This window comes from Synchiropus splendidus, chromosome 19, assembly GCF_027744825.2.
Source record: "Synchiropus splendidus isolate RoL2022-P1 chromosome 19, RoL_Sspl_1.0, whole genome shotgun sequence".
Classification (NCBI taxonomy): Eukaryota; Metazoa; Chordata; class Actinopteri; order Syngnathiformes; family Callionymidae; genus Synchiropus; species Synchiropus splendidus.
In genome coordinates, this window is record NC_071352.1 from 4,160,708 (window position 1) to 4,187,748 (window position 27,041).

The window sequence follows — 27,041 nt, forward strand, 5'->3', positions numbered from 1 at the left end:
GTGGCTTCATTGCATCAGCAGATTTGGTTGTTTGATCACAGATACTGTCCTGATTCTAATAACTGCATAATAAGTGGCATGCGCCCTTCTTTGTTTTGTTTTTACCTCCTCGCTCTTGCCTTGACACAATTGCACAAGTAAGATATATTTCCACTCAGAAGTTCATCACGTGTCCTTGGCCCTCAGGTGTGGCCCAAGCGTGCTGAGCTTGCCCTGGGCCTGAGCCTTTTTCAATCACTTCCTAGCTCACGCAAATGTGTCATGTTTGGTTGGCAGCTTTGCCGACCCACTCTCCCCCCTGCAGCATTACTGCCTGTGTTCTGCAGTGGCCAGTACTCATAGACATGAACGTTGTGTGTGTGTGTGTCAAGGCCTGCCTTTGTTGGCATGTGTAAACCACCATGTCCATAACCACACAGCGCCGGATCAACTGCACATTCAACTGTAGAGCAGCGAATCCTCCGAATATGCCTGTGGTTGCTGGCAGTATCTGCAGTGCTCCTTTAGGTCGGGGGCAGCATCATGCACCATGTGGAGTTTTTCTTTTTTGAAAGAGAGATTTATCTGATGACTTGTGTGCAAGCTAGATGCGATAATGTCGGCGCTGCGGGCTCCTCCTGGCAGGACTCGACATGTCTCCGGCTTGTATGTGGAGGCTAGTCTGTGAGAGGAACAGCGAGATTGTGGGAGCCGCCGCGCTCATTGTGCTGCTCTCTGCCGCTGTGCTTGGAATGCTGATGTGTCACGCTGCAGCACTGCCCCACTTATCCATCTAACCTCTCTCCCTCCCTCCTGCTCCCGTCTTTCCTTCATCATCCCTTCTTCTTTGCTTTACCTCGCTCCTTATCCTCCCTCTTTTGTCCAGTCTCTCCAAAAATAGCGTTATTTCCTGGTGTGCTTGGCCAGATTTGTAGATCATGATGAGCGGATCGAAAAGTTCACACACTCGTTCCTTATAGACCAATCACATTGAGCCCATCCGCTCACATCAGCTTGCAGTGAGAAGAGCGACTGCCTGTGACAGCCGCAGCCCCCGGCCACGCACATATGCCCATGCCAGAGAGAGAAGGCTCGTGCTCCAAAGCTGTCTCTGTGTTGGCAGCATCTGTCCTTCTGCTGAGCAAAGCCAGGTCTCTGATAATGAAATCTGACCACACCAAGCCTGATGTAAGTACACAAAAATAACCTGATCATGAGGATTATGCCCTACACTGGCTGATTTGTGTGGAGATCTTGTCATGCAGCGTCTGCCCCTGGTCACACAGGCAGCGGCTTGGATAATGACCATTTGATGGAAGTCAGACGGGGAGTCGCTGACCTTTGGATTGCAAAGTCTGAGACCAACAACTCATAATAAAATGGTTTATTCCCTTTTTTCCCCACAGTGTATATGTTTTTCATGGACTCTATATCAGAATAATTCATACAAATAAATAAGTGGAAGCACATTGGGGCTCCACTGTTGCTGGTGAGGAGCGTTGGCGTTGAGAGATTCAGGATGAGGATTTGGAAAACCTGACCAAAGTCAATGTACGCATGACGGATGAGCATCATAAATTGTGTAATATAGTGTAACAGTATGCTTTTTATGTCACAACCTCATCAGAACTCGCATGCTGGCAGGCGTTCGCATACTGTCATAACCCATTTTAACTCTCATCTCCTGAAATAAAAACTAAAGCCCGTGCTGGAAAAATCAAGAATATCTCTTCAAGACAGCAAATACATCAAGCGGCCTGGTGTGTCTCCACGATGAGATTATATGAGATCCATCTCTTAACTGCTCCCTCGAGGCCACTGTGGGGAATAATTGACATCAGTTACCTTTGCCAATTCCACACAGCATAGTGGACATTGAAATGGAAGTGAGTTTAGTAAAGGTCACTTCAGGCATGGGGCCAGCTCCACTCCAGCCTCGTAGAATGCAGCCATTTACATTTAAACCTTTGCTCCATCTTTGAATATCAGTATGATTATTGTTATTCTCAATTACAGTGGGCTCACTTTTGAGGTCCGTTTCAGCAGTTCAGCAGTTGGGTTTGATCCAACCATCACATCTCTGTACCTCCATGGATCAGTATCATTTCGACAGCATGTTGAAAGCGTGTTTTGTGGAGACCAAACAGACCAGTTCAAGCCTCCGATTCCTTTTCTTTCGGGATTAATGACACAAACCCATCTGTCTAAGGAAAGCGAATTGGAATGCAGCATAGTGGCACTTTATCATGCAGTGCACACTTTTGATCCATCAAAGATTCTTTTTGAGCTTTGGGATGTTGTGTTTCTCTTTCATCTCTTTTCACTTCCAGCCGCATCTCGACGTCGCTCCACCAAGAGTCACCCTGGCGCCGCGAGGCTGCATTACTGCGCATCATAGTCTCAGAGATAAGGGAGTTAGATTTGCCTCCGAGTGCAAGTGTGTCGTCGCCAAAGTAGAACACGGGTTGAATGCTGGAACATTCAAAGTTGAAAGAGCAGCAGTTATGAACCATCAGCCACACACGTGAACACATGCATGAACAAAGAGTGGCGCTGCCTTGTGCTCCTTCCTGGTGGCGGCAGCAGTGGGACGCTGTTTTGCATCCACCAGGGAGAAGGTGTGTTTGTCCTTCCACTGTGTAGAAGAACCATTCATATCTTCTGCTCCGGGACTTGTGTGACTACATCTTTTGCCGTAGACACATTGCCTGCTTGGCCAGTCGCTCGAAGAGTCCTGGTTAGGTCCTAGACTGAGCTGCGTGGGTTGATCCAATGGCTGGACCATGGGGGTTGTTGATTCTCGTTCTCCTGTCACCATGGAGAAGGTGAGAAAGAACCCCATTGAGTGAGTTTCAGCCCCACCTGCTTCAGATGGCCGTACCCCCTTTTTCTGATTTTGTCTTCTGCCTGGTGGGGGCAGCAGCAACATTTGTCAGCACGCTTGTCCTCACAGGATTGTCAAGTCCACTTCCTGTGCTCACCATGAAAGGTAGAAGTTGAAGGTGGGAGAATATGGCTGGGCTTGTCTGTGCAACTCTGCTTAGTGGGGCCAACTGGGATGATCTGCCTTCAGGCCAAGTGTCCAAGGTTGCTCTGCTGCAACACTCCTGCGTTTAACCCACATTATAGTGGTAGCATATAAACACAAGAGCAGCTCCCTGAATACATTTAGCTGCAGTTTTTCCTTTTGAAAAAGTGTCCCGGCACCATCGCCGTTTCTCGAGACCAGATAAGCGATAAGACTAACCTTAATCTGGTCCATCCAGAGTAATGACAAGCTCTTCCTCCTCTTCACCTCCTCTCCCGCTCCCCTGCCCCTGGCTCTTCTCAGCCCAAGACCAATTAGTCCATTGCAGCTAACCAACGTGTGAGTGTGGGTGCAACAAGCATGAAACAAGATTTGGCCATCCAGCATATCAGCTCCAGCCGAGCCTCTGCCCTAGTCGACCAGAAATAAAGGGTCAGAGATGAGCGTGGTACATAACAAAGGAATCAGGTCTGGGTTTACGTTCAGTCCTGCAGTTGCAGGGGATATGTCACGAGCAACTAGGACTGAGTAAGGTGGCAAATAATAATAATATTATTTTTATTTTTCGCTCCATCTCAAGATTCGTTTTTTTTAGATGCCACAATTTGATGCATCTGTAATGCAAACTGTAGAAACTGCATTTCTTGTGACGGTGACATTTAACAAAGCAAATGAAATGTAAAAATTATGGAAACAATGCATAGCAAATAACACATGAACAATCTACACACTGCAGTTGTGGAACACTAACAGAGCAGGCTTTAATAACAAAGCACTAAAGTAAATATAAATACACTCTCAACTTGGTACATTGGTGGAGTCGGAACTGACACTGTGCTGTGTTGGAACTGGTCAGCTTGGCAGATAAAACACCAACTCAAGGCCAGTCGAACACTCTACTCAATTTTAGTGTCCGACTTTCGATTAGAGCTCACACACACGCACTGTATTTCAGTTTCATCTGTCCAATTCAGAACACGGCGTTGTCCAACCCAGTCAAAAGACGTTTGTCCACTGCGCAGAAGGTAGCCATTGGACCGAAACCCCTCATAAGCCGCCACCTATGTACGTGTTATTTCTCAATAGCGTTGTGAAGGGCATGCCTTTGGTCACGTGACTGACAGGCTTCTCCTCTGATGGTGGACGGGGAGATCCGGTGCATCCAAGTCGCCACAGAGTCCGGCTTCGATGACGGCCAGTTATTGAGATCGCTCAGCCCTGCGAGCAACTTCTGAAAAGTTCAGGTGATTTATCAGCCAGACATCTCACAGTTTAATGCTGGCTTTTGATGTTTCATGGCACAAGTCATGGGATTTTAAGGAGGAGAAACGTAGTAAATCAAGAAGAGCTTTCTCAGTGGATGTTCTGTCTCTCTGATTTATGACACGAGGCTGAGGGAAGGGAGGATGTGAGAAGGAGTGGGAAGAACTCATTATTGGAAGAGTTTAAGTGCAATGATGAGGAGCAGTCGAATGAAGCTGGAGGGAAGGACTGACAGAGATAAGGCAGGATTTGGAGAGAGAGGAGGGGCGGGCCTCACCTTAAACAGCCGACAGTGCTGAGAAAAGTCACCTCTGAGGCTTCAATATTGACCTAAAATGTTCAATGAACTTAAGACACGATTCAGGATTTTATTCGATTTGCTTAATCAGATTATTATTATTATTATTATTGGACTAAACACTGTTTCTTCAATAATAATGATATTACTAAAAACAAAAAACTAACATGTACTAACTAAACTAAGCTTGAATTGAGGCGGGAATCGAAACATATTGAATCATACAGCACATTAACAAACACTTTAAACTCCTTTAAAAATAACTTCAACAAGTTATTAAGAATTTCATTCACTGCACTGTTTTGCCATCGCCTTCAGCCATTGACCCGAGCGTCATATTTCCGTTTCATTTGAAGCTTGTGCTTTGTACACGTCTCTGTGACTGGGATTCACTTGCCACTCGCTGCCTGAGGATTTTTGAGACACAAATCTCATCAAAATCCACTTGTAGAATGAGTCTGGTTGTTGGTGTGCGAGCTGATGTCGAGCTGCAGGATTTAACAGCCTGGATGTTATAAAAAGCTAACATGAATCATCAATGGTCCAACATGGCAGCGGCGCTATGATTTGCCATTGAGGTTGTGGGTTCAGTCTCTTCAGTCCAGCTCCCAACTGATATCCAAAAACAGAGCGACGGGAGGGATGAGCCTGCCAAGGATCGATATGACAGGCCGATCACTGTACAACAGCCCCACTGGCAGCCACCGGCTGCAAACAAACATGCACTCAACGTGATGGCTCCCATTCCACATCTGGGCTCTCCTTGTTGATGCAAGACCATTCCACTGTGACTGCAAGGTGGCGATCATTCTCTCAACCAGACTTCATGACAATGTGAGGTCAATGGGGGGGCGCTGTTGTCTGTGCACGTGTAGCAGATTGACTCCATTATGTCTCCTCTACCTCCCTCCTCTTCATAAGCCAATTCATCCTCATCACTTTGCTAGTAAGCAGCTTTGCCTGGCTGCTGGGACTGGAGGTGTTTGAGGAGCAGAGGCGAGTGGTGGATGAGTGTGAGCGTCCTTCCTCCTTCAATGTGCTGCCACATCTGTTCTTAATCCAGCATTGTTTCTCGGTTGATCGAGATGCTTGTATACGTATGCACATATTAACATAAGTTATCACGAATGTTGCCACAGTTACTTTGAAAAAGTAATCTGACTACCGGTTACTCCCTCGAAAAGTAATGTAGGTACTTTACCGATTACTTGAATTTAAAAGTAACTAGATTAGATTACAAGTTACTTGTCAAGTTACATTTGGCAGCCGACTACAGCTCTCATTGCCTAAACAATATCTTTTATGTCAATTTTGAGGTTGTAGTTCTTTTTCCATGAGGTTGTAGTTCTTTTTCCATGTTTGGGGTCATTTTTTTAGCACAGTCTCAGTTGTATGAATGGACAGTCAATGTTTCGCTTTGACACACTCGAACCCATTGGAGCGAAAACCACTCACAAAAAACAAGTATGAAAACAAAACAAAGTGATATATTGTATGTATTGTATTATATATTGTCATTTCTATAATAAAATGTAGAGAATGCCCCATTATTTTATTATTATTTTGCTCTTTTGCTTTTTTTTAACTACAAGGCAGAAGTTTATTAAGTCTCAGTGTGTCACGTCTCCTGTTGGCCACCTGGAGCCAGTAGTTACACTTAAGTGGCTGTTACTCGTCACTACGCTGATCTTGCCATTTCTTCATGCACTAAAGAAAAAATAATAAAAGTCTAAAAATGTAACGTGTCCTTTAACTTGACCTATCAGGAGGTTTTAAAGAAGCTGCTACATAGTTTTTTGAGTCCACACTTTCGACACAGTCACGAGGCTACTTTGTTTCGCTCTGTTTAACCAGTGATTCCTGCAGGGTTATTACCGTCATCTATAGCAGACACTGACAAGTAGTGGCTATGTTTTCAGCTAGAAACGTGCATCTCTCTCCTCACGCCTGTTATTTACTGCCGTGTAGCCGGTGTAGGTACCAAATGTGTCCGCTTACCAAATGTGCCCCACCTGCCGCGGAGTGATGACGTCACATCCGGAATATATATCTTTTTTTATGTTTTAATGAGCCAGAGGAAATTGAAATAAAGGATTTCAAGGTGATTTCTACCACAGGCGTAGCAGTTATTTCCACAAAATACGATGTTTGTCATCGAATTATTTGCGAAGTTTATGTCCGTTCTTCTCCGCGGTCGTAATAAAACCGTGACTGGCGTGTCCCGCACATGATGTCATGACACAGTTGTAGAAAGCGAATGGTTTCGCTTCCAGACAATGGCAACAATAGTAACGCACGGTGACTTAGATAACTAACTTATATAACTCCTTACTGAAAAAGGTTGTGATGTAAGAGTAAGGCGTTACTAAGTAACACGTTACTGGCATCACTGGTTATCACAACACATTATTTGTTCAACAAGGCATATCACCTTTTTTACGGGATTGTAAACCCCCATAATATGCAGAGAGCATGGGTCAGAGTTCAACTTTAGCAGTGAAGTGGTTTGAGAGAAACTGCAACACAGGCTTTGAGTTTGTAAAATACAAAACACTGAACACGTTCTAATAAGGGGAATCACAGAGTGAAACACTTGTTTGGCATCACAGCGTGAAAGAGGCATCTTTCATCCTGAGGTCAGTTAGCAGCAAGTGTTGATTAAGTCCCACAATTCTCATTTCACTGTGTAATTGATACTGTGCAATGCGAATCATTGTTTGTGCCGTGTCATTGTTTTAATTAATTTAGACAGAACACTTCCTGCTGCATATTCATGACACGATTGTGAATAAACATTTGACTTGTTTCCTCTCATCCTTCCCTGCAGTCATCCTTCATACTCTCCATCTAAGATACAGTTTCCCCAGTTGCGTGTAGTCTTCTGTTTCAACCACTCCAGTGTCGTCAGGGAGTGTGTGTGTGTGTATGTGCGTGTTTTGGTGGGGTCAGGTTCACAAGAGGCCCAGCAGCAATCAATAAGTATTTGGGCAGCGGCTCAACATAATTATAGGGGGATACAGAGAATCCTGCTGGTTGTGTGTGTGCGTCAATGTTCAAACCCTCTGGCTTGCTGTTTCCTGCAGGCAGCTGTGCTCAACACTTCTCCCGTTCCATTGCAAAGTTGGCACATGATATATAAATATCTGGAAGCTCACTGCAGACAAAAACTGGAGCAACGTGTTTCAACCCATTCTCACTCCTATGGCTTCATATATTGACGGTGGGAAAAAGTGTGGATCACATGTAGCGTCGGGAGACGATACTGAGAGGTACAGCCCACTGTGTCCCTCACATTAAGATCACACTCATTCAAGGATTGTCTTCTGAAGTATAGATTTGAGAGGCGTATGATGAAACCAGAAGGAAGTTGACAGATTGAATGAAGAGGGAAGAATGCAGGAAAGGCAGAGGGAGGGAGGGAGGGCAAGTGTGTGAAGCTTAGTAAAAGCCGCCCTCATCTGTGAATGGTGTGATGGAAGGTGATACTCTAATAGGATAGAAGATGGACAGATAAAGAGATCAGCGCTCTCTACCCGGGCACTCACCAGCAGACCATCAAGTCCCCATGCACTTCTTGTCAAATAAGATATATTCAGAGTCTTTCCCATCAGCACTGACTGATTCCAGGCTGAACCACCTTGAGCAGCAGCCATGGGAGGTTGGGAATGTAGCTGTAGACATGTGGACCTCAGCCTCTGTCGTCTTGTTCTGGAGGCTTGTAATGATAGTGGACTGTTGTAACCAACATTTACATTCAGCCCTTCTTTTGCTGGGACGTCCTCACTAGCTGCACCTGGATTAAGGAGAGTGTCAGTGTTGAGTCCGAACTCTAACATGGGTCGATAAAGTTCCACATACTCCTTAAGCAAAGACACAAAAACTAAAGGAAAACTGTCTAATGCTTTGCTATTCAAACCTTTGAATAACTCTGAGAGAGCGACTTGTTTTATTGCATCGCATTACCGAGCTACGAATGTCGGCATGCATTGTACAGCTACTTGAATCTTTGTGAGATTCCCTTCTAATATCCATCCTCATTTTCAGTCCAAGAGTTTTAGAGTTTCCGTGGTTTAAGCAGCATCTAACAGTTAACACCAGCTCCACGTAGGCGTTTGTGTAAAATGCCACAGTTTGGCCAGGAGTCTTTGGCAAAACTAAAAGGGAAGTTGAAAACACAAGAATGTTAATCTTAAAACAGGAAATCTGGGGCAAGACAAAAGTAGAAGCGACTGAAATGAGCAGTAAAATTGGTGTGATTAAAAGAAAAACAACAACAAAAAGCTGTATTCATTGTAGAGTGAAAAGAGGTTGAGCAACGACTGGAGGGTGAAGCAGAGAGGGGGCGGGAGGACTGCGATGCTAAGTAATGTATCCTGCCAGTTTTCATTGTGTCTACAACTGAGACTGCACCGCAGAAGCAAGTCGGCTGTAATAGGATAAAGACTGTGCTGCAGAGGGAGAGCAAGGAGGAAGAGGAAGGGTGCAAAGTGGGAAAAGTGAAAAGGGGAAGACGGAGAGGAAGGAGCAAATGGCAGAGCAGACACGCTTGAACACAAATAGAAAGAAATCAATTATTGGTTGTGCAACCGGGCTTTAACACTCCACTGATCATTGGTGTGACCAGTACAGCTGGCTGTAATTCCACAACGGTCACAAAGATCTTTTCCTCTTATTATAACACTGCTGGAAGCTGTCGGGTTTGGTTAGACTGAAGGAAGCGATGTGGCAGTCTGGAGCTGGAGACTTTTCCTGGTGTAGTTCGCCACACTATTTGGCACCAAGTGAATCCCACTGACCAACGCGTGACATCCAGCAGCAGGCACAGCTCTAGTGGCTGTTATCAGCTTTTCCTTTCCTGCTCCAGACAGTGGGGAGCTTTGTTTTTTTTTATTATATACAGTTAAGTCACTTCACAATAAAACGGACAGGACAGTATCTTCCTGGAAGCACATGATGTTGAACATATAGAGAAACCTGTATAAAAAGGTAGGTCAGTAAAATAGCAATGCTTCATGTGGGGATGTTAAATGAAAGCTCTGATGTCATCAGTCCAAATTTTGGAGATGCGCAGAAGTCGGAGCTGCCGTAAGAGCTACATGTTACATGGTGACATGTATGTGAGAGGTTTCCGCTGAAAAGACAAAGAAGTTAAAGAAGTGTACACTTTGCTCACCCGCTGTGGCCTTTTTGATTGAATACTTTGGTGTTTGCAGCTCAACTGGTGGCCACTATCTCTCTCGTGTTTCCTCCTTCCTTGGTGCACCTCACAAAGGTGGCATGCAGGAGACTTCCTGACTATTACTTCAGGAGGTGGGGCTTGGAGCTTCTCCTGGATGGTGCTGCGAATGACCATGAGTTACTGTTTGACTGAGTCATATCATCTGGAGCTGAGGTGTACTGACTGTGTGAAAAGTGTAAAGATGGGGTGATGCCAGTTTCAAGCACATATGAGGTGATGTAGGCGTGGAACTTTGAAAAAGCCAAAAGGAAAGGGGGAGAGTGGAGAGACAGTTCCCCTTTGGCTCTTTTATCTCTAAATTTTCCACTTGTAATTTCTTAGTTGCAAATTAATGCTGTTTATTTTCACACACAGCAGCTCTTCACCCTCAAGTTCTCTCATGTTTTCCCCCCCAACACTTTGAATCATGGCGCGTGTGCCTGCAACCCTGATCATTAATATCATCGCAGCAGTGGGTCCGATGAGAAGTGGAGGCTCCTCATCTAGTGTCGTCTTATCATACGCTGTATCACGAACAAACAAAACTCCGCGAGAGAAAGTGGTGATAATAAGAGAGCATTACCAGCCAAAACCTGAGGTGAGCGACGACAACAAGCCGCTAAACTGGAGCAGAAGAAACGCTGAGATGAAGGACAAATCAAGGTAGAGCGATGAAGACTGAAATAGAACGTGTCAAACGTGTGTTGCCGTGCCGCTCTCAGAGTTGGTGGACACACAAAAACTAATGTGATGTTAAGTAAAAAGCAGCAGTTGCTTTATTATTCATTGTATTCCGGGTCACTGAGATTGTGTCGGTGTGTGCGCAGGCAACTTCTCTGCATGTGTGTCTTCTTAGTTTCTTGGCCACTGCTCGCTGTATAAAGAGGATTTGAAACTTTGAGAGCTACAAAGTGGGTCAGCAACTTTGTCTTCTCTGATCTTCTGTTACTGATGGAGAATAACTGAGTCTTTAATTTGACTGTAATTAATTCGGGGGAATTTGTACACAACCCATGTGTGCGTGTGCAGGGCTGTGGATGTGTGCCATGAGACATTTATACCCTCCTGTCGCCCTATTTAGCTGTGATGGCTCCACAGCCAGGATGAATCAACACGCCTGCCTCTGTCCAGTGGGATGAATGATGCTTTGCTTGTGTAGAGTCATTTTTCACTCTTTCACATTTATTAAACACTCGGTCTGTCTTTTACTGGGAGCAAGTGTCTAAACAGCAAGCAGTAAAGGTCTCCCTTTTAGTGAAAAAAACATAACTCCTCCGTCACCTCAAACTCTGCCTTGCGACTGTACAGCGCCACCTTTCAATCTTCAGCCAAACCTGAACACTGCCATCTTTTTTGGTTCTATTTATACATTGGGACCCAATTTTGCTTCACTTTACTTCAGAGTCGAGGTGTCTACCACTGTTTCTGTTACAGGCGAGGGCTGTTGGAAGAATGTATACAGAGACTAACACTGCCACTCATGTTCACACACACACACACACACACACACACACACACACACACACACACACACACACACACACACACACACACACACACACACACACACACACACAGAGCCACTGATGAAAAAACATCATAAGAACTGCTCTTCACTCTGCTCCTTTTTAATCTCTGCATCAAGAAGAATTATTGACAGAATTGTATGCAGTGCATCAATAAAGACGCTGTGTGATATAATAGTTGCAAAGCATAACAAGTCAAGTAACGTTGGAAATGCCTCATGAGTCAGACAGTTAAAATAAACATTCATTCAGTCACTAAATAGTTGCTTGAACAGATCTCTGTCAGTCATCAGGCGTCTCAGTTTTGTTCCGTGTACTATGTGTCGATGTGGACAATACTTTCATGTAATCTGAATGAGCTCAGCCAAGTCTGACGTCTCACGTGCCGACAGAGCAGCGACGGCTTGCTCAGAGTAAAAAGCCTTGTTTTTGGCAGTCTGGCAGTACACTCATGTTTGTGACCCAGTTGAGTCTGTCCGACTCTTTTGTGAGAGTGATGATCCACAGATGCTCCTCTCAACTCACAAATCAAGTCAGATATTATTACTGTCCTGAAGCCGTATGAGAGTCCACAGTCAGGCCACGTCCAGACGACCCTCATACTCCAAGATGTTTGTTATTGCAACCAACCCCACGTCACCAGTGACTCAGTTTGGGCTGGCTCTATTCATCGTGGAAGTCATTTAGAGGTCAGAAAAATAACCATTTCTGCCCTAAATTTGCTTGTGACAATAACTTCAAGCAGCATTTTGGCTTCAAGCGTCTTCATTCTTTTCAGCTTGAATGGCTGTGTGGATTTGAGAAACGTGGCAAAAGCAGCGGGGCGATGTCCTCAGGGAGTTGCTCGCGGACAAAGTGAAGAACTGACCTGCAGTTTGAACTCCACAGCTGATGTTAACTGGTGGTATGTGAGGAAGTATAACTGGCAGACCAGAGCACCAAATTCACACCGCTAAATTTGAACCCCTTCACCCAACCGCTAAGCTAACAGGCCCTAAAATGATGCTATCAATGATTCATAAACATGTGGTTGTGAAAACTGCAGCACGGAGCTACAGAGGACCACGACGTGAACATATTTCACTCCAAATGAAGCTCAAGACTGAACCAAGGATGTCCTTTCTCGAAAGGGTTGCTACTGAGACACCAGGTATTTTCAATACTGCTTAAGACAATAGACAGTACATACTGTTAAAACCGCAGCTACGGTGTACATTTTAGGACGTGCAGAGTAAGGTCACCTCATACCTTACTCTGAGACCAGATGGGACCCTGTGGATCTCACTATATCTTTTCAATATATATTTCTCTATATATTGAAAAGTGAGTGCTTATATGTGACATTGGAGCTCATCACATGCTTCTTCACATGCCTTCCTTCTCTGGCCCGTTTTCCCCCTCCACGTATATTTGCTGACATTGCTTTAGTCATCCTTCCTCTGTGCTCACCCATCATTGTTTGGTTCTCATCAAACTGTCTCACTCTTGCTGTCAGTGTCTGTCGGTCGGGGCCAGCAGTGGTGAGTCACTGGTCCAGCCACCATAGTTAGTGCTGTCCACAAGAGCTGACTGATGTGTCCCTGTGGAGGGAACTATCGGCACATTATGCAGTATTGATTTGCTCCACGTCCTTGTGAGTCCGACTCGGGTGAAAATGATGGAGAGTGACTTGTCTATTGTGATGTTATGCGTCTTAATGTTGAACTGAAACCTCAAATAAAAATAAGCTTGGATAGAAAAAAAGAATGGAAGAATGATAAGTCTTCTCAATCTCAATGATTTCTTGGTAACAGTATAAAACAAAGTTGACTGAAGTTGTCAGGTAAAGAATGCCCTCAGTAACTGTGGTCCATCATTATATGGATGTTGGAAAAGTGGACTTTTGCATCCTTTGGCGTCAGCATTGGACATCGATATGCAGCATGATGCCACGGGAGGCATAGGTTGCTGCTGCCCTGTTTCCTGACTGCACTGGGCTCAAGGCAGGAGGCACCATGGACAGATGGAAAGTCTTTTGTGCCACTTCACTCACACTGCCAGTCAGAGATGAAGGTACTGAGGTCGTCCTTGGGAGTGACTAGAAAGGACAAGGTCAGAAACAGCAGCAGCAGCAGTTCCCTCACTGCACCTGGATTTGGTTCGAACTCCCAACAGCACCAGGTGTGTTCGACTTCACCTGCTTCTACTTCATATTTAACCGTTGTGCCTGCTCTGTTTAGTGGCCACACTGGAGGTGCAGGCATCATTCTGCATGATGTGGACTGCGCCCCCTGTACATTGCACACAAACAAAGCCATCTGTGCTGAGCCCAACTGGGTCACCCTGTGAGCACAGCGCTCACTCAGCGTCGGGGCTTTGTGGGACGTCACATCACCCTGTGTTAAGTTTTTAGAGCAAGGAAGCCATTTGGCAAACTTCACCTTGCAAACCTGAAGCTCCTCTATTACTGAGGAAGAAAGACACCATCTGAATTCTCCAATAAACATGACGCTCTTTAAAAGGTATGTGTCGCGCTGTGTGAAAGAATGAAGGCGGTGCAAAGAGTGGACTTTAAAACAAAGCAAACAAACAAAGCAAGTGTGACGTTAGTTCCCACAGGAGTGTGGCAGAATATTGGCCTTATTAGAAGAGATAGCGAGTGGGTGGGAGAGGGCGAGATGGATCGAGGGAGAAAAGACAGAGCCCCTGGACAGAACGTTAACACAAAGAAAGGAAGACTCATAGAGGAAGTTATTGGACTTATTAAAGAAGAGAGTGAGTGGGAGAAGAGGGCTGACACACACACACACACACACACACACACAGAAAGAGAGAGAGAGAGAGAGAGAGAGACGTGATGTTATTCTGTCAGCGTTTCCCCTGTGGGGGCTCGAGTGCTTGTTAAAAAGTCCTGACAGAGAAACCACAGTGCACACACACACACACACACACAGAGCTGACCCTGCACCAGTGTGATTAACTTGAATAGGATGCTTCCTTCCTCCTCCTGTGTTTGTGTTCACCCCAAAAAATCAACTTTGTTCATGTCAAAGATGTTGCAGCAGAAGTGCAAATGCAGGTTTGTTTGTTGACAGCTATTGTTTTGGGTATAATTACCCTTCAGAATATGAAAGGAATCCCCATTCCTTCCTGTTAGCTTTTAGCCGGCAAAACCCAGAACATCACTCGGTCTTATCGTTGCTCTAAAGCCACGTCATTGAACAGGACCTTTTCCTGTGAAACATCCATGCAACTCTAATATGAACAAGAGTTTAAACATGCAATGATTCTTTGTTTTTTATGATTATTATTGTTGTTGTTAGAGTCAAGGTGTGATGAAGGTGAGGGAAAGTTAGGGAGGTTCAGGGAGGTTTTTCCAGACTGTTCAGCCCAAAGACGAAGCTCATGACTGACCGGTCGATCTACTCATACCTGTGGCCAAAATAAGTCTTCTCTTCAGGGTCACTGCTCTTTCCCTGTGAAAGCAGGTGAGGAGACCCTCTAAGAACACCACAATTGAATCCATGGAATTGTCTAATCCCCCTCAAGGTCAAACTAAATCATCATATCATGATTGTCAATACAGAGGCTTGTTGAACTGAACCACAGCGATTACTGTTTGTTTTTTTTCATGGCTCCAATTGTATCATGTGATGGGAAACAAATCTCTTTCTAGGTCAAATGTTGCTGACTCTAGTAAAACATTTTTCACTCTCTGCTCATTATTAAATGAATCCTGGTCAGAGAATTGTCATGTGTTTTTGCTCACTGTGCTGTTGACTTGGCTTGTGTCCGTAGACGTTTCCCTCTTCTTTTGTTTTGGTGCAGCTATTTTTATGCCTGTCCTTTTATATTTAGCAAGTGGCGTGGAGGGAGTTTGGTGGTTTCACGGCGCTTCTCTGCTGCGGACATGCAGAGCCAGCTGATAACAGGCGGCTGGTTTAAGATTGGCCACATTTCATTGTCTCCTTTCAACCAAATTATTTTGAAAGGTGAGCCCAGATAAGGGCCGATACGAATGTCTCTGATATCTGAGAGTGTGTTTCTGTCACCACATCACACACTGCATGATTGCATCAGCACCAACGGTTATGAAGACGGCTATTTATATCTGGGCTTTGATCCGCCGTCCTGTCCTGTGAGGCAGGTGTGTGTTTCTTCAGACCTAAATTTTAAAGTCCAAGACTGTGAATGTGAGGAGCGTGAGTGGGAGCGCTTTGTGTGTGGAGCCACAGTTACTTTGAAAAAGTAATCCGACTACTGGTTACTCCCTCAAAAAGTAACTTAGTTACTTGATTTGAGTTTAAAAGTAACTAAGTTAGATTACAAGTTACTTGTCAAGTTACATTTGGCAGCCGACTACAGCTCTCATTGCCTAAACAATATCTTTTATGTCAATTCTGAGGTTGGAGTTCTTGGGATCCAGTGTTTTTCCATGTTTGGGGTTATTTTTAGCACAATCTGTGTGGCAGGTGAGGCAGGGTTGGGCTGGAACTGGTCCAGCCACTCATCTTTTTCATGACTTTTGAAAAGCACTTCCAAAAGTCAGGTCATCAGTAGTTAATGGTAATAAACAAGTTCTTCATATCTGGGCACTCTGTGGTAAAATATATATCAATGAAGAGACAGGGATTAGTGTGCAATATAACCATGTGCAATATACAATATAACACCATGAAACAATTATAAGGAAAAAAAATAATTTGACAAAAATGAAATTAAATGGAAAATAAAATAAAAGGAAGAGGAGAAATGCAGTTGAACCATGAAATGGTACACCAAACGGATAGTATACCATGCAAATAGGCATTCAAGACATGACTTTGTTTTTAGTACCAAGCATGATGAGGCGACTTTTTCATCGGCAACACTCAGCACATGCATCCGCTGCCCGTATCTCAGCTCAGTGAGTTGTGTTGAGTGTGGGAGTATCAGCCGCCACTGTGATGAAGACGGGGAGTGACATGTCTTGTAGCATGACCTCCCGCCTGTCCCACCATGCACTGGCATCACATCACTTCCCATCCCATTAACACACATGGGCTCCCTCTCTCTCTCTCTCTCTATTGCGTGGACACACATGATTTTATTTTGATGTTGTGTGTGTGTGTGTGTGTGCCTGCTTTGAAACATGGCTTTCTGTGATGGGGTGACAAAGCTCAACGTCACATAAAGCAGCATGTTTTTGTTTAACACTACCTTGTGCATCCGCAGCAGGTGTGTGTGAGTCAGGGAGACTTGTGTGTGTGTGTGTGTGTAAAAGCACTGTGATCTTACAAAGCGACACCTCTCACATCTCTTTTTCTTCATTTGTCTCTTGTCATTGCTGTAACCTTTTGCTTGGTGTCTAGCTGCTCCCCTGTGTGTTTGTTCCTGGCTGGTGGATTCACACACTCTGACGCACAACTCTATCATAATTCCAATGCCAAAGACATGTGGTGTCAAGACAAACGTGTGAACTGCCTGACCTTTCAAAGGAGCAGAAGAGTGAAGCACATTCAACGTATTTGTCTCATTCAAAATCATGCAGATTCAAACAACATATATGAATTAAAACTCCGCCCTCATTTGGTTCCCTACTGTCCTCTACGCCAGGATTAGCCTCATTCGACAATCTAGAGTTGGGTTTAATGCAATGAGTCAAAGAGTCCAGACTTTATTGCACCTTTTGTCGTGTGTCTCACCCATAGATTCATTCGCTCCAGTGCCGCTGCTGGCTTCAGGACTGATGACCAGACATGCTGGATTAATCTCCCCTTTTTTTGTCCCCAGGATGTGAAGTCCACGTTCTTCCAGTTTGGGGCTTCTATCCAGCAGGAGGCGCTGCTCATGCTCAATATCATGGAGGAATACGACTGGCACATCTTCTCGATTGTGACGTCAAAGTTCCCTGGCTACCAGGAGTTCATCAACATACTGAAAACCACTGTAGACAACAGGTACTTTTATCACTGCCCTTCTTAGAAGTTCTTAGCTGCGTCGCTGAGGCAGTCTCGACGAGACCCTTCCTGTCACCATCTCAGAGAGCGCAGACCTCAGTGTTTTAGCCTCCAATATGTTATTGACCCATTATCGTTTTGGGGTCCGACATGTACAAGACACGTCGGAGCTAGGATGAAAACAACAACAGCAAACATGGAGGAATCCCTGAACAAAAGCAATAAATGTTCAGGGATGTTTTTCACTACACAATGGCCAGGGGTTCCACAACTATGAATGTACTTGAAATTCTGATAAAATTGAAATTCTTATACAAATATTTTCAAGACATTAAAAGAGCTTTAAATAAGGTGATATAAAACCTTGAATATAGCTACCATCGCGATTTATTGCGCTTATATATATATATATATATATATATATATATATATATATATACACACACACACACTACTGCGGTATATATTGCAGTACAGAAATGAACAAGAATTGCTTGAATCTCACAAATAGATCGCAAACAAACCAACAAGTTCATGTTGTTCAAACCTAAAGTCCAGAAGTTTTTATTCACCAAACCCAATGATGCTTATTCCAAAAGGTAATGGTGCCATAAAGAAAAAAAAAAGCCCCACAGTGAAGTAGCTTGAAGAACAGCTGTGCACTCAGGAGCACCATAAATACGTCAGCTGTTGCATGTGAGGCAGAGCAAAGCAGAGCATGTTTCCGTACCACCCTCAGGACCATCCAGGTGTGTTTGTGTGCCAACAACCCGCAGATTTAAGCAGTCACCTGCGTGATCCTGAATGCAACCGAGTCTCCTTTGTTTCTCTTTCACCCCAGTTTTTGTTGTGCGACAGAGCGCTGAAGGGAACCGTTAATTATAAATCAGCATCACATAATTGGTTAATATTTTATTCAACACAGTAGGGTGTAAAGTTGGTAAAGTCAACATCTGCACTGTGTGGTTTGGGAAGATATTTGTTGATTTTAGAAAGCTCTCCTAATAATACTACTCAAGGTGGCCTCTTTTTTTTTTTACGCTCGTGTGTTCTCTCCACTTCCAGGCGAAACTTTTGTGACTATCCCCAAGAAATCATGTCTTCTTTCCTTCTTTCAGTTTTGTGGGCTGGGACCTACAGAACATCATCACTCTGGATGCGGTGGAGGAGGACAGTCGATCTCAGATCATGCTGAAGAAGGTCCAGTCCCCAGTGGTTCTGCTCTACTGTTCCAAGGATGAGGCGGTTTACATCTTGGAGGAGGCTCGCTCTCTTGGACTGACAGGGTTTGGATACATATGGATTGTTCCGTCCGTCACCACGGGAAACCCAGAAATTACTCCCGAGGAGTTCCCTTCAGGAATGATATCGGTGTCGTACGACGACTGGGACTACCCCCTGGAAGCTCGGGTTCGGGATGGTCTGGGGATCATAACATCAGCAGCCGCCGCTATGTTGGATGAGTATGGTGACATTCCTGAAGCCAAGACGTCCTGCTACGGTCCATTTGAGAAGACTTCCAAGCTGCCACCCAGTGCCCTGCACAAGTAAGGCTCTCTTGATGTTTGGTTATTTATAGCATGAATGTCACCAGACATTGTTTGTGTTTGTGTGAGATTGTACTGTTTGATGGGTGGAGTCCTGCGGGTTACTTTTAAAATGATACAAAGTCAAGCAACCCAAATTTTACGGTAGTGCATCAAAAATTCAAACCAATCAAGTCAATAGAATTAGAACTGATTTAATTTTATTATATTTTATTAGACTTGTTCATCATAGTAAATAAAAGAAGAATGTTCATACAAAAAAGAACTGAGGAAATAGAGTTGGAGTTGCAGCCACACATTCTCCTGGATCAGATTTATTTACAGTATCAGCTTTATTGCCATGGTCAGTGGGGATCCCACCAACTAGGCAAGTGCTTTGGAATAACATGCAGTCAAAAACATAATAATAATCATAACCATTAAAATAAAATACACAGTAATAATAGAAAGAACTAGAATCCGAATCTGAATCAAATGTATTGCCATGGTCAGTGGGGATTCCACCAACTAGAACTAAAATTAAATTAAATTAAATTAAATTAAATTAAATTAAATTAAATTAAATTAAATTAAATTAAATTAAATTAAATTAAATTAAATTAAATAACAAAGGCTTCAACAGTCTGATAGCCGAGGGGAAGAAGCTGTTCCTGTGATTCTGGTCTGGATCGACCGCAGCCTCCTGCCAGAGGGAAGATGACCATGACATATCTTTGAGACAGGAAAAGTCCTATTGCGTGGTAATTTCTCTCAGAAATTGTAAAAAAAAATTGTTCATAATTGTGCTCCAGTCAGCCAGCAATGCTGAAGGGCCTCGTGTTGTGTGGCAGCCGTTTGTGCGCCCTACACTTACTGTGGAGCTACCACCATGCTCATGAGAAGCATCTGACTTTGACTCAGACGGAAGCCTAACCACACAGACGCTCACATTTGCCCGGTGCCTTTTGCATGCCAGAGCTGTTCAGTCATGAACGAGGTGAACAGGAGTCAGAGGGGAAACAAGCGAAAATCGCACATCTCCATAATTGAAGAGCCACTTGACAAGCCCTGCTGTTCCTCATTTCATTTTGTCATCCATTTTCATCCGCACGTTTTCTGATCTTTTTCTGTTCACACTGCAACAGCCAGAGGGAAGGAGCTGCTGGTCTTGCCAGTTCTGCCTGGCACATTTTCTGCGTTCACCACACTGATGCAGTGTCAAATGACACTTTATCGCATTCAAGTGACTGAATGAAGTGCAAACACAGTTTTATGAAGAGCTGATATGTCTCCAGTCGCTTGCCTGATACTCCTTTGTGCAGTATTCACAATCTATTTGAGGTATTTCAACATGACACAGGTGCAAAGGTTTCAATTGACTTAGTTGAAAGTGAGTTTGAACCTGGACGTCGAGAATTCTGCTGCTTTGTAGGATGGAGAGACTTTGGAGTGAAGCTCAATGTGATCATTGTAGCGCTTTGTCTCCTTTTCTACAAAATATGCTTCTGCATGCAGAGAGATGAGGCGAAGGCTGCTGCCAGCATCAGCGCTCGCCACTGCCTCGGGTTGTTACCCAGGTGATGATGTAGCACAGATGGCATTATTGTGGGTGAGAGAGCTCGGCCAATAGGGCTGCAGCACTCGGCCGTGAGAGACACCATTGGTCAACATTGGCTCAGGGTGGTGGCCTGGGGGCTGTTGCCCCCTCATGTTAGGAGGAGTGGTTGTGAAAAAGAAATTCTAGCTCAACACACACAGTGACTGTTTCAAGGGTTGGAAACACATCACAACAAGGCTTTGACAGCGGATGATGAATCAGCACTTGCTCATTTCCCATAAATGTGTCCCGTAAAGCTAAAAAAAAAAAACTCAAAATGAGATGAAATAAGGAGTCAGAAGACCGAAGCGGTCAGTGCAGCAGGTGACACACTTTAGTCTGAATGAAATATGGCATGTGTAGAGAGATGGCATGCTAACACACCCAGTGCTCACCTTGCAGCGTAAAAAGACTTTGGCACTTGTTTGACACTGTGTGTGGGCGCACATGCCGATGTGAGAGTAAGAGACAAGGTGGTGGTAGGTCGTCCTGACGGGTGATTTTAGACTCTGGACGTGATGCATGAGGGTTGGCACTCACAACACATAGTCCGACGCAAACACAACGGTTAGTCGCTTGCTAAAAATACATGATGATGCTCCTTAAAAGCCTTTTCTCAAGCTAAATCTTCTGGGACAAGTGCATTTTAAAATCCACACCATGTACACTGACCTGCAGGAATGTGCTTTCTCACTGAGGGCACAAATCTCTGTTAGTATTTTCTGGATCATTTCATCTGATGGGCTCCCAATGAGACACCATGCAGACATTTGTTTCACGTTCTTCCCTTTCCTTCCTTAGTCACTCTAATCCATAGATTTCTTATCATGCATGCCATGATAAGAAATCTGACTGGTGAAAAGGAGTCCCCTTGTTTGGTTGGAAGAAAAACCTGCACCAGTCCGACCCTTTGAGGACCGGATCTACACTGCTCTATACTGATGCTGTAGGCTGCCTGCCACAGGGCCTGGGCTGCGGAGTGATGCCATAGGCTGGAACTTCTCCACACGGGAGGGGAAACACTGTTGCCACAGCAAATACTCACTATATGATGCCTTGGAAGTGAATGTGTGAGAATCAGAATCGCAATAAAATGTATTACCATGGTCATTAGGGATCCCACCAACTAGGAAAGAGCTTCGGAATTAAGTGTTGTCAAAATAAAATAAAATAAAATAACTAAGGCTGATCACCAATTCAACAGTCTGATGGCTGAGGGGAAAAGGGTGAGAAGGGTCGGCTCTAAACCTGGAGACATACAGGTCATGAAGAGGTGGCAGGTTGCAACCGATCACCTTCTCAGCAGAACACATGATGCGCTGCAGTCTGCTCTGGTCCCTGGAGGTGACGCTGTTGTACCAGACAGTGATAGAGGAGGTGAGGATGGAATGGATGATGGCCGTGTAGAACTCCACCAGCAACTTCGTTGGCAGTCATAGTTTTCGTAGCTGCCTCAAGAAGAACATTCTCTGCTGGACCTTCCTGATGAGGGACCTGATGGTTGGCTCCCATTTGATGTCCTCAGTGATGGTGGTTCCTAGGAAGCAGAAGGAGTCTACAATAGGAATGGGTGAACCAGCCAACATGAGAGGGGACAGAGAAACTGAGAAACTCTCCTGAAGTCTATGATCATCTCCACTTCTGGGCGTTGAGCTCCAGGTTGTTGTGGCTGCACCAGGACACCAGCCACCTACAGGTGCTAAGGTTAAGCTGAGACTTCTGACTGGTAAAAAGAGTCAACAAGTCAGACCAAATTCTATTGTAATTCAGCAGCTTGAGACCTGGAAACACAAGAAATCTATACTATAGTATGTAAAACTCTGTGTCAACAGTCATGATTAGTATCTAGCAGTAATCTTAGTGTATATGTTGCATTAAGTATTTAAAAACGTGGGTATTTCTGGAGATGGCGCTTATTAACCATCAGCAAAGCAGTGACTTGTTTATCTCCTCTTCAGTGATGTGGGTGCAGTGAAGAGTCAACCTTTGAAATACAGTCTTACCCAGACGCTAGTCAGTACTACTGGTTTATTTACTGCTCATACATGTATAAATAAGCTGTTTATTCATGGAGTAGCATGCGTTCCTTGATCTAATTTGGGTGTAGTACGTTATCAGGAAAACAGTGTAATGTCATTGATGTTGACACAAAAGGCGCCAGGGAGGCTGCAGCTGTGGACACAACTGCCTCAAGTTACAGATGTTGCATTGTGTGCAAAGTTTTTTTTGCCTGCTTATTTTCAACTATTTGTGAAGTGAAACCAGAAGTGAAAGGGAGACAAACCAAGAGAGTGAAAGCAGCAGATTGGATTGACGGTGCTGGATCAGTGAAACCTGCCAGTGTGTGTGTGTGTGTGTGTGTGTGTGTGATCACATTAGCAGTGGTAAAGTTCAGCCTGTCGTTCAGCTGTTCACTTAGTTTGATTTAAAGACACTTGGATCCAGGATGGTTACCAGGCCACTCACTCCTGGTTAAGACATCACCGGGTGTGATCCAGCTGCTTTTGAACGTCTCTGTTGATGAACATGCAACCAGGAATGGGAGTGTAGAGTTGGCATTTACGCTCTCATGCGGCGCTTGCTCTAATTTGCTTTCTGCAGTGTGTGTAAGTTGTCGACCAACTCTGGCGCAGTACCCCGCCCCTACTTCCCCATTTTTGCTCCAAAAATAAGAGAGGAAAAAATAACGCAGAAGATATTTCGGTACTATCTCCAGGGCTTACTCGCCTGTCTCTGGTTTCCCCACAATCTCATTATTCACTAGCATCAGTTGGTTGGGGTGCGTCAGAACCTCTCACCCCCCAAATGAATAGAGAGATTACTGATATAATAGAGGGAGGAAAGTCGGAGCTATGGGGATCTGTGATCTCACTGCTACAGGGGGGAGAGAATAATAGTGGAGGATTGTCGTGGTGGACAATGTAATTGTACTTTGTGCAGGGACGTTCCCTCACTCATGGCTGTTGAGGGTCATTTTTCCAGTCTGTGTCAGTCTCCTAGCAACATGCTCCCAGGTCCACCTGGTTCATGGGCGTCAGCCCAAAGAGCACACACAGTTTAGCCTGAGAGAGCCTTCATTTCCAGCTGGACAGCGGCTGGCGCACACTTCCTGCACCTCTATAATGATGAGCGTGTCAATGTAAGGTTGATAAGCGTGGAGAAGTTGAGGTCAAGCGTTCAATGAAATTACATTTCAGATTAATCATTTTTTACAGCCTGAAGAAATTGTCTAAACGGTAATTGCTGCTAAAAGCCAATTACATTCTAACAACTAACTTGGATGTGGCTCTGGAGACCTGAAGTCCTCGGCATTCTTCTTCATTATTCTGTGCAGGAAATAATGGAACCAAAGCACAGGGTATGACAAATGGAACTGAGTGTAGTTGGCACAAGCGTCACTTCACCTGGGTTTATGTTGGACTAGAAATCCAGGGTGGTGGGAGCAACAGTTGAGCGACCCAGAGCCTGCTAGTTCCTGCAGAAATATCCTCTGAAATCAGACGGCTTCCTCAGTAAGACATGCTATGAAAAGCAGCCATATTTGTAGGACTCGCTGAGCTAACTGGCCAGGGCCGTTGACCTCAGGAGGACAGCAGAAATGGGCTGGTCAGCCATTCCTTTAGATCGGTCGTGTCTTCACCATGAGAGACCAACACAGAGTCCTCACGACTGAGGGGTTGCCACTTATTTGACCGGCTCATTTCATGTGCCTCACTGGGGAACAAGCTGATCTTCACACACTGTTCAGATGACAGCATCACCTCCTTCATATTTAATGTGTGAACCAAGCCTCAATCCACCCCTGTCTTTTCTCAGTTCAAGTGTGTTTTAGCCCACATCTTCACAAGTCCTGACATGACATTGGTTGTATCGCTGGCTTCACTTTTTATTTATATTTTTTAATCCATCTCCTCTCTGTTCCAGATACATGATGAATGTGACGTGGGAAGGCCGAGACTTGTCGTTCACTGAGGATGGCTACCAAGAATTCCCCAAACTGGTGGTTATTGTGCTGAACAAAGAAAGAGAGTGGGAAAAGGTAAGAGGAGTGGATTCAGTCTATTAATAAGAGAAGAACTTGGTTTTATGGTCATAGAATTATATTCGTAGTAGCTCTCTGTGTTGGGATGTTTCATGTATTTAATCTGCATCTCACATTTGCAACGATTCAAAGTAAACTGCAGTTCAAATAAATAAAGTGAAATGACACAGTAACGGTCTAAAGATCACAACAAAGCCAAAGATCATGTGCAGACGGAAGCCGCCACCTTGCTCTTGCACATGCTCAGCACCTGATGACTAAATATACCGGAAATAAAGATCACTTTTTTTTACCAAGTTACAAGACTAGACTAGAATGAAGAAGGAATGAAAAGGAAGAGATGAAAAAAACTGAAACCAAAGGGCCACGACTTGGACAGTGTCTTGCATTTGAGCTCAGTTGAGATCAACTCTCAGATGAGTATCTGAAATCTGTTCATTTTTCTTTGCTTTACCTTCTTTAGATGTTCTTCTTTCTCCTTTACTTGGCGTCCCTCACGCCGCAGCCATTTTGACTTTTTTCTTGGCTAAAATATCCGTGCTGTTTTTCACTGCCACTTTACCACTGCTCATCAAAACGTGTCACCTGGCGAGCTCGCTCTTCCTCACAGGAAGATCTTTTTGGATATTCCCTCTGTGGTCACATCATGGGCATAGTTTAACCCAAATAAAGGGATCTGCAAGTCCACTTTTTCAGCTCGTGAGCTACCTATGAATGACCAGTGGAGATTTCCAATTCCTCCATAATCCTCAAACCCAGCCACAGCCCACAGAGCCAAGAGAAATGAGGCACCCCTTAAATCAGATACGTCCTCAGTCTGTGGGGGGCAGCATTGCGCAAGTTCACTAAATCACACTTTGCAGTGAGGAGTCGCCATGACGACGGGGGGACGTACAGTAGCGCAGGTAGAAGTACACAGTCACGTGGCTTCTATTAACTGAAGCCAAGAAGCACAGTGGGTGGGGGTGAGTGATGAATTGACTGCGCAAATGTGGAAGTGTGGAAGTATATTTCATAGTTCTAGGGTCATTTAATCACTGGCTTCTGACTTAGGTGTGTTTGGGATCCTGATGAAACCACTAGCAATGCTGCAAGCTAACAAGATGGAGCATGTGCCAGAGCGTTTGAGTGCAGGATTCAGTGTAAAATTTTCATTTACACTTTAGATTGACGCCTATGTCTTATAATGTATGGTGCTGGAAGAAAACATGACGTGCGCGGACCTATCAGCTGACCCACAACGCGTTTTGTTATTGTGTATAACGCAGCCTCTGTATGGAGATGTGTCCCATTAGCTACATTTACTGACTGATTTTTCTTCACATTGAGGTGTAAAACCTTTCCTGTCTCCGCACTAGACCGTGGAGGCTGGAGCGTAACACTCCAGGGTTTGATGTCCTGTTGTCAGCTGGAGCTGGGACAGGGATGAGGCGAGTCTCGGACAGAGCGTTACTTGGTTTATGACTTTGTCACAGCCAAACTGCACAGAAGCGCACATTCAGAGCTGGACACGCACCGGGCACCTCTTCACTTCTGGAGAGACGTCACTCACTCGGCAACCCCTCCCACATGCAGCGGCCACACACATAGAGGAACAGCGCACCTGCAGCAGACACTCTACATTCACTCCTACAAAAGCCTATTTTAAGGCTTGGAACGCATTATTTCTTTTTCCATTCATTGTAATGGGAAAAATCCATTCAGATTTCGAACAATCGCTTCTCGAACGGATTGTGTATATATATATATATATATATATATATATATATATATATATATATATGAGCTGGATTGCAAAGGTTCATTTTATTGCCATATATCAGATCCTTGGTGTTAGTTTTGGTGGGGCTGCAAGTGGCTTGTTCGTATTTTGGTGGTAAACAGTCCTGCACTTGCACAGACTGACAGTGTTGGAGTATGTTGCTGTAAACAGTGTCTACCCTGTGAAATTGATCAGTGCTACTTCACTGTTGTGCAGTAAAAGAGAGGGAAGGCGAGAGAGAGAGAGAGCCAAAGATGAAGCCTAATTGGAAGCAGCTCTCCCCCTCCCAGCTGAGCGCACACACGGAGACACTCAGACATGAGTTTTGTGATGAAGAAAAGAAATCCAGGAGCAGTGCAAAAGTGTTCTAAAAATACAAAAAGTCTCCCCTTCAGGCAGCGGAGCTTGGGCCAGGGATGCACAGTGCAGCTTGCTGGGGACAGATGGGCTGAGAAAGAGGGAGCAAATGTGCACTGGATGGTGAAGAGGAAAGGAAATTGAAAAAACACATTATCATTACCTGTGTAACTCGTCCTGCCCACTGAAATTCATAATGTGTCTTCATCGTTCTAATAATTCCCCATCATTCTCTGCCAGAACCTCATAAATGGAATGTGTGTGTATGGATGTCTTTCACGTCATGTTTTCTCCAGCCTCTCACTTTAAACCTAAACATCAAAAACACATGGCTTACCAGGACTCTTAACCAAACTTCAACTTTATATATACTATATTCATATTATTATATATACATCATCCTCAAATTGACGGCTTAACGTTATTGGACCTGACTGGGATAGATATGCCTAAACACACACACACACAGTCAAAAGACAGAGGGGGAGAACTCCAGCTAAATCCATTTTCCTGACGTAATTTTGCCT

At 44.5% G+C, this 27,041-nt stretch overlaps 1 protein-coding gene across 2 annotated transcripts in view; it reads left to right on the forward strand.

Moving 5' to 3' along the window:
• Nucleotides 1-27,041, forward strand: part of grin2aa (glutamate receptor, ionotropic, N-methyl D-aspartate 2A, a) — a 92,077-nt gene that overhangs the window by 40,623 nt on the left and 24,413 nt on the right. For both annotated transcript variants that reach the window (XM_053850663.1, XM_053850662.1), the window contains 3 exons: nucleotides 17,064-17,230; nucleotides 18,349-18,777; nucleotides 24,278-24,392. In XM_053850663.1, the coding sequence (XP_053706638.1) occupies nucleotides 17,064-17,230; nucleotides 18,349-18,777; nucleotides 24,278-24,392 (711 nt within the window). The remainder of the gene's footprint in view (nucleotides 1-17,063; nucleotides 17,231-18,348; nucleotides 18,778-24,277; nucleotides 24,393-27,041) is intronic.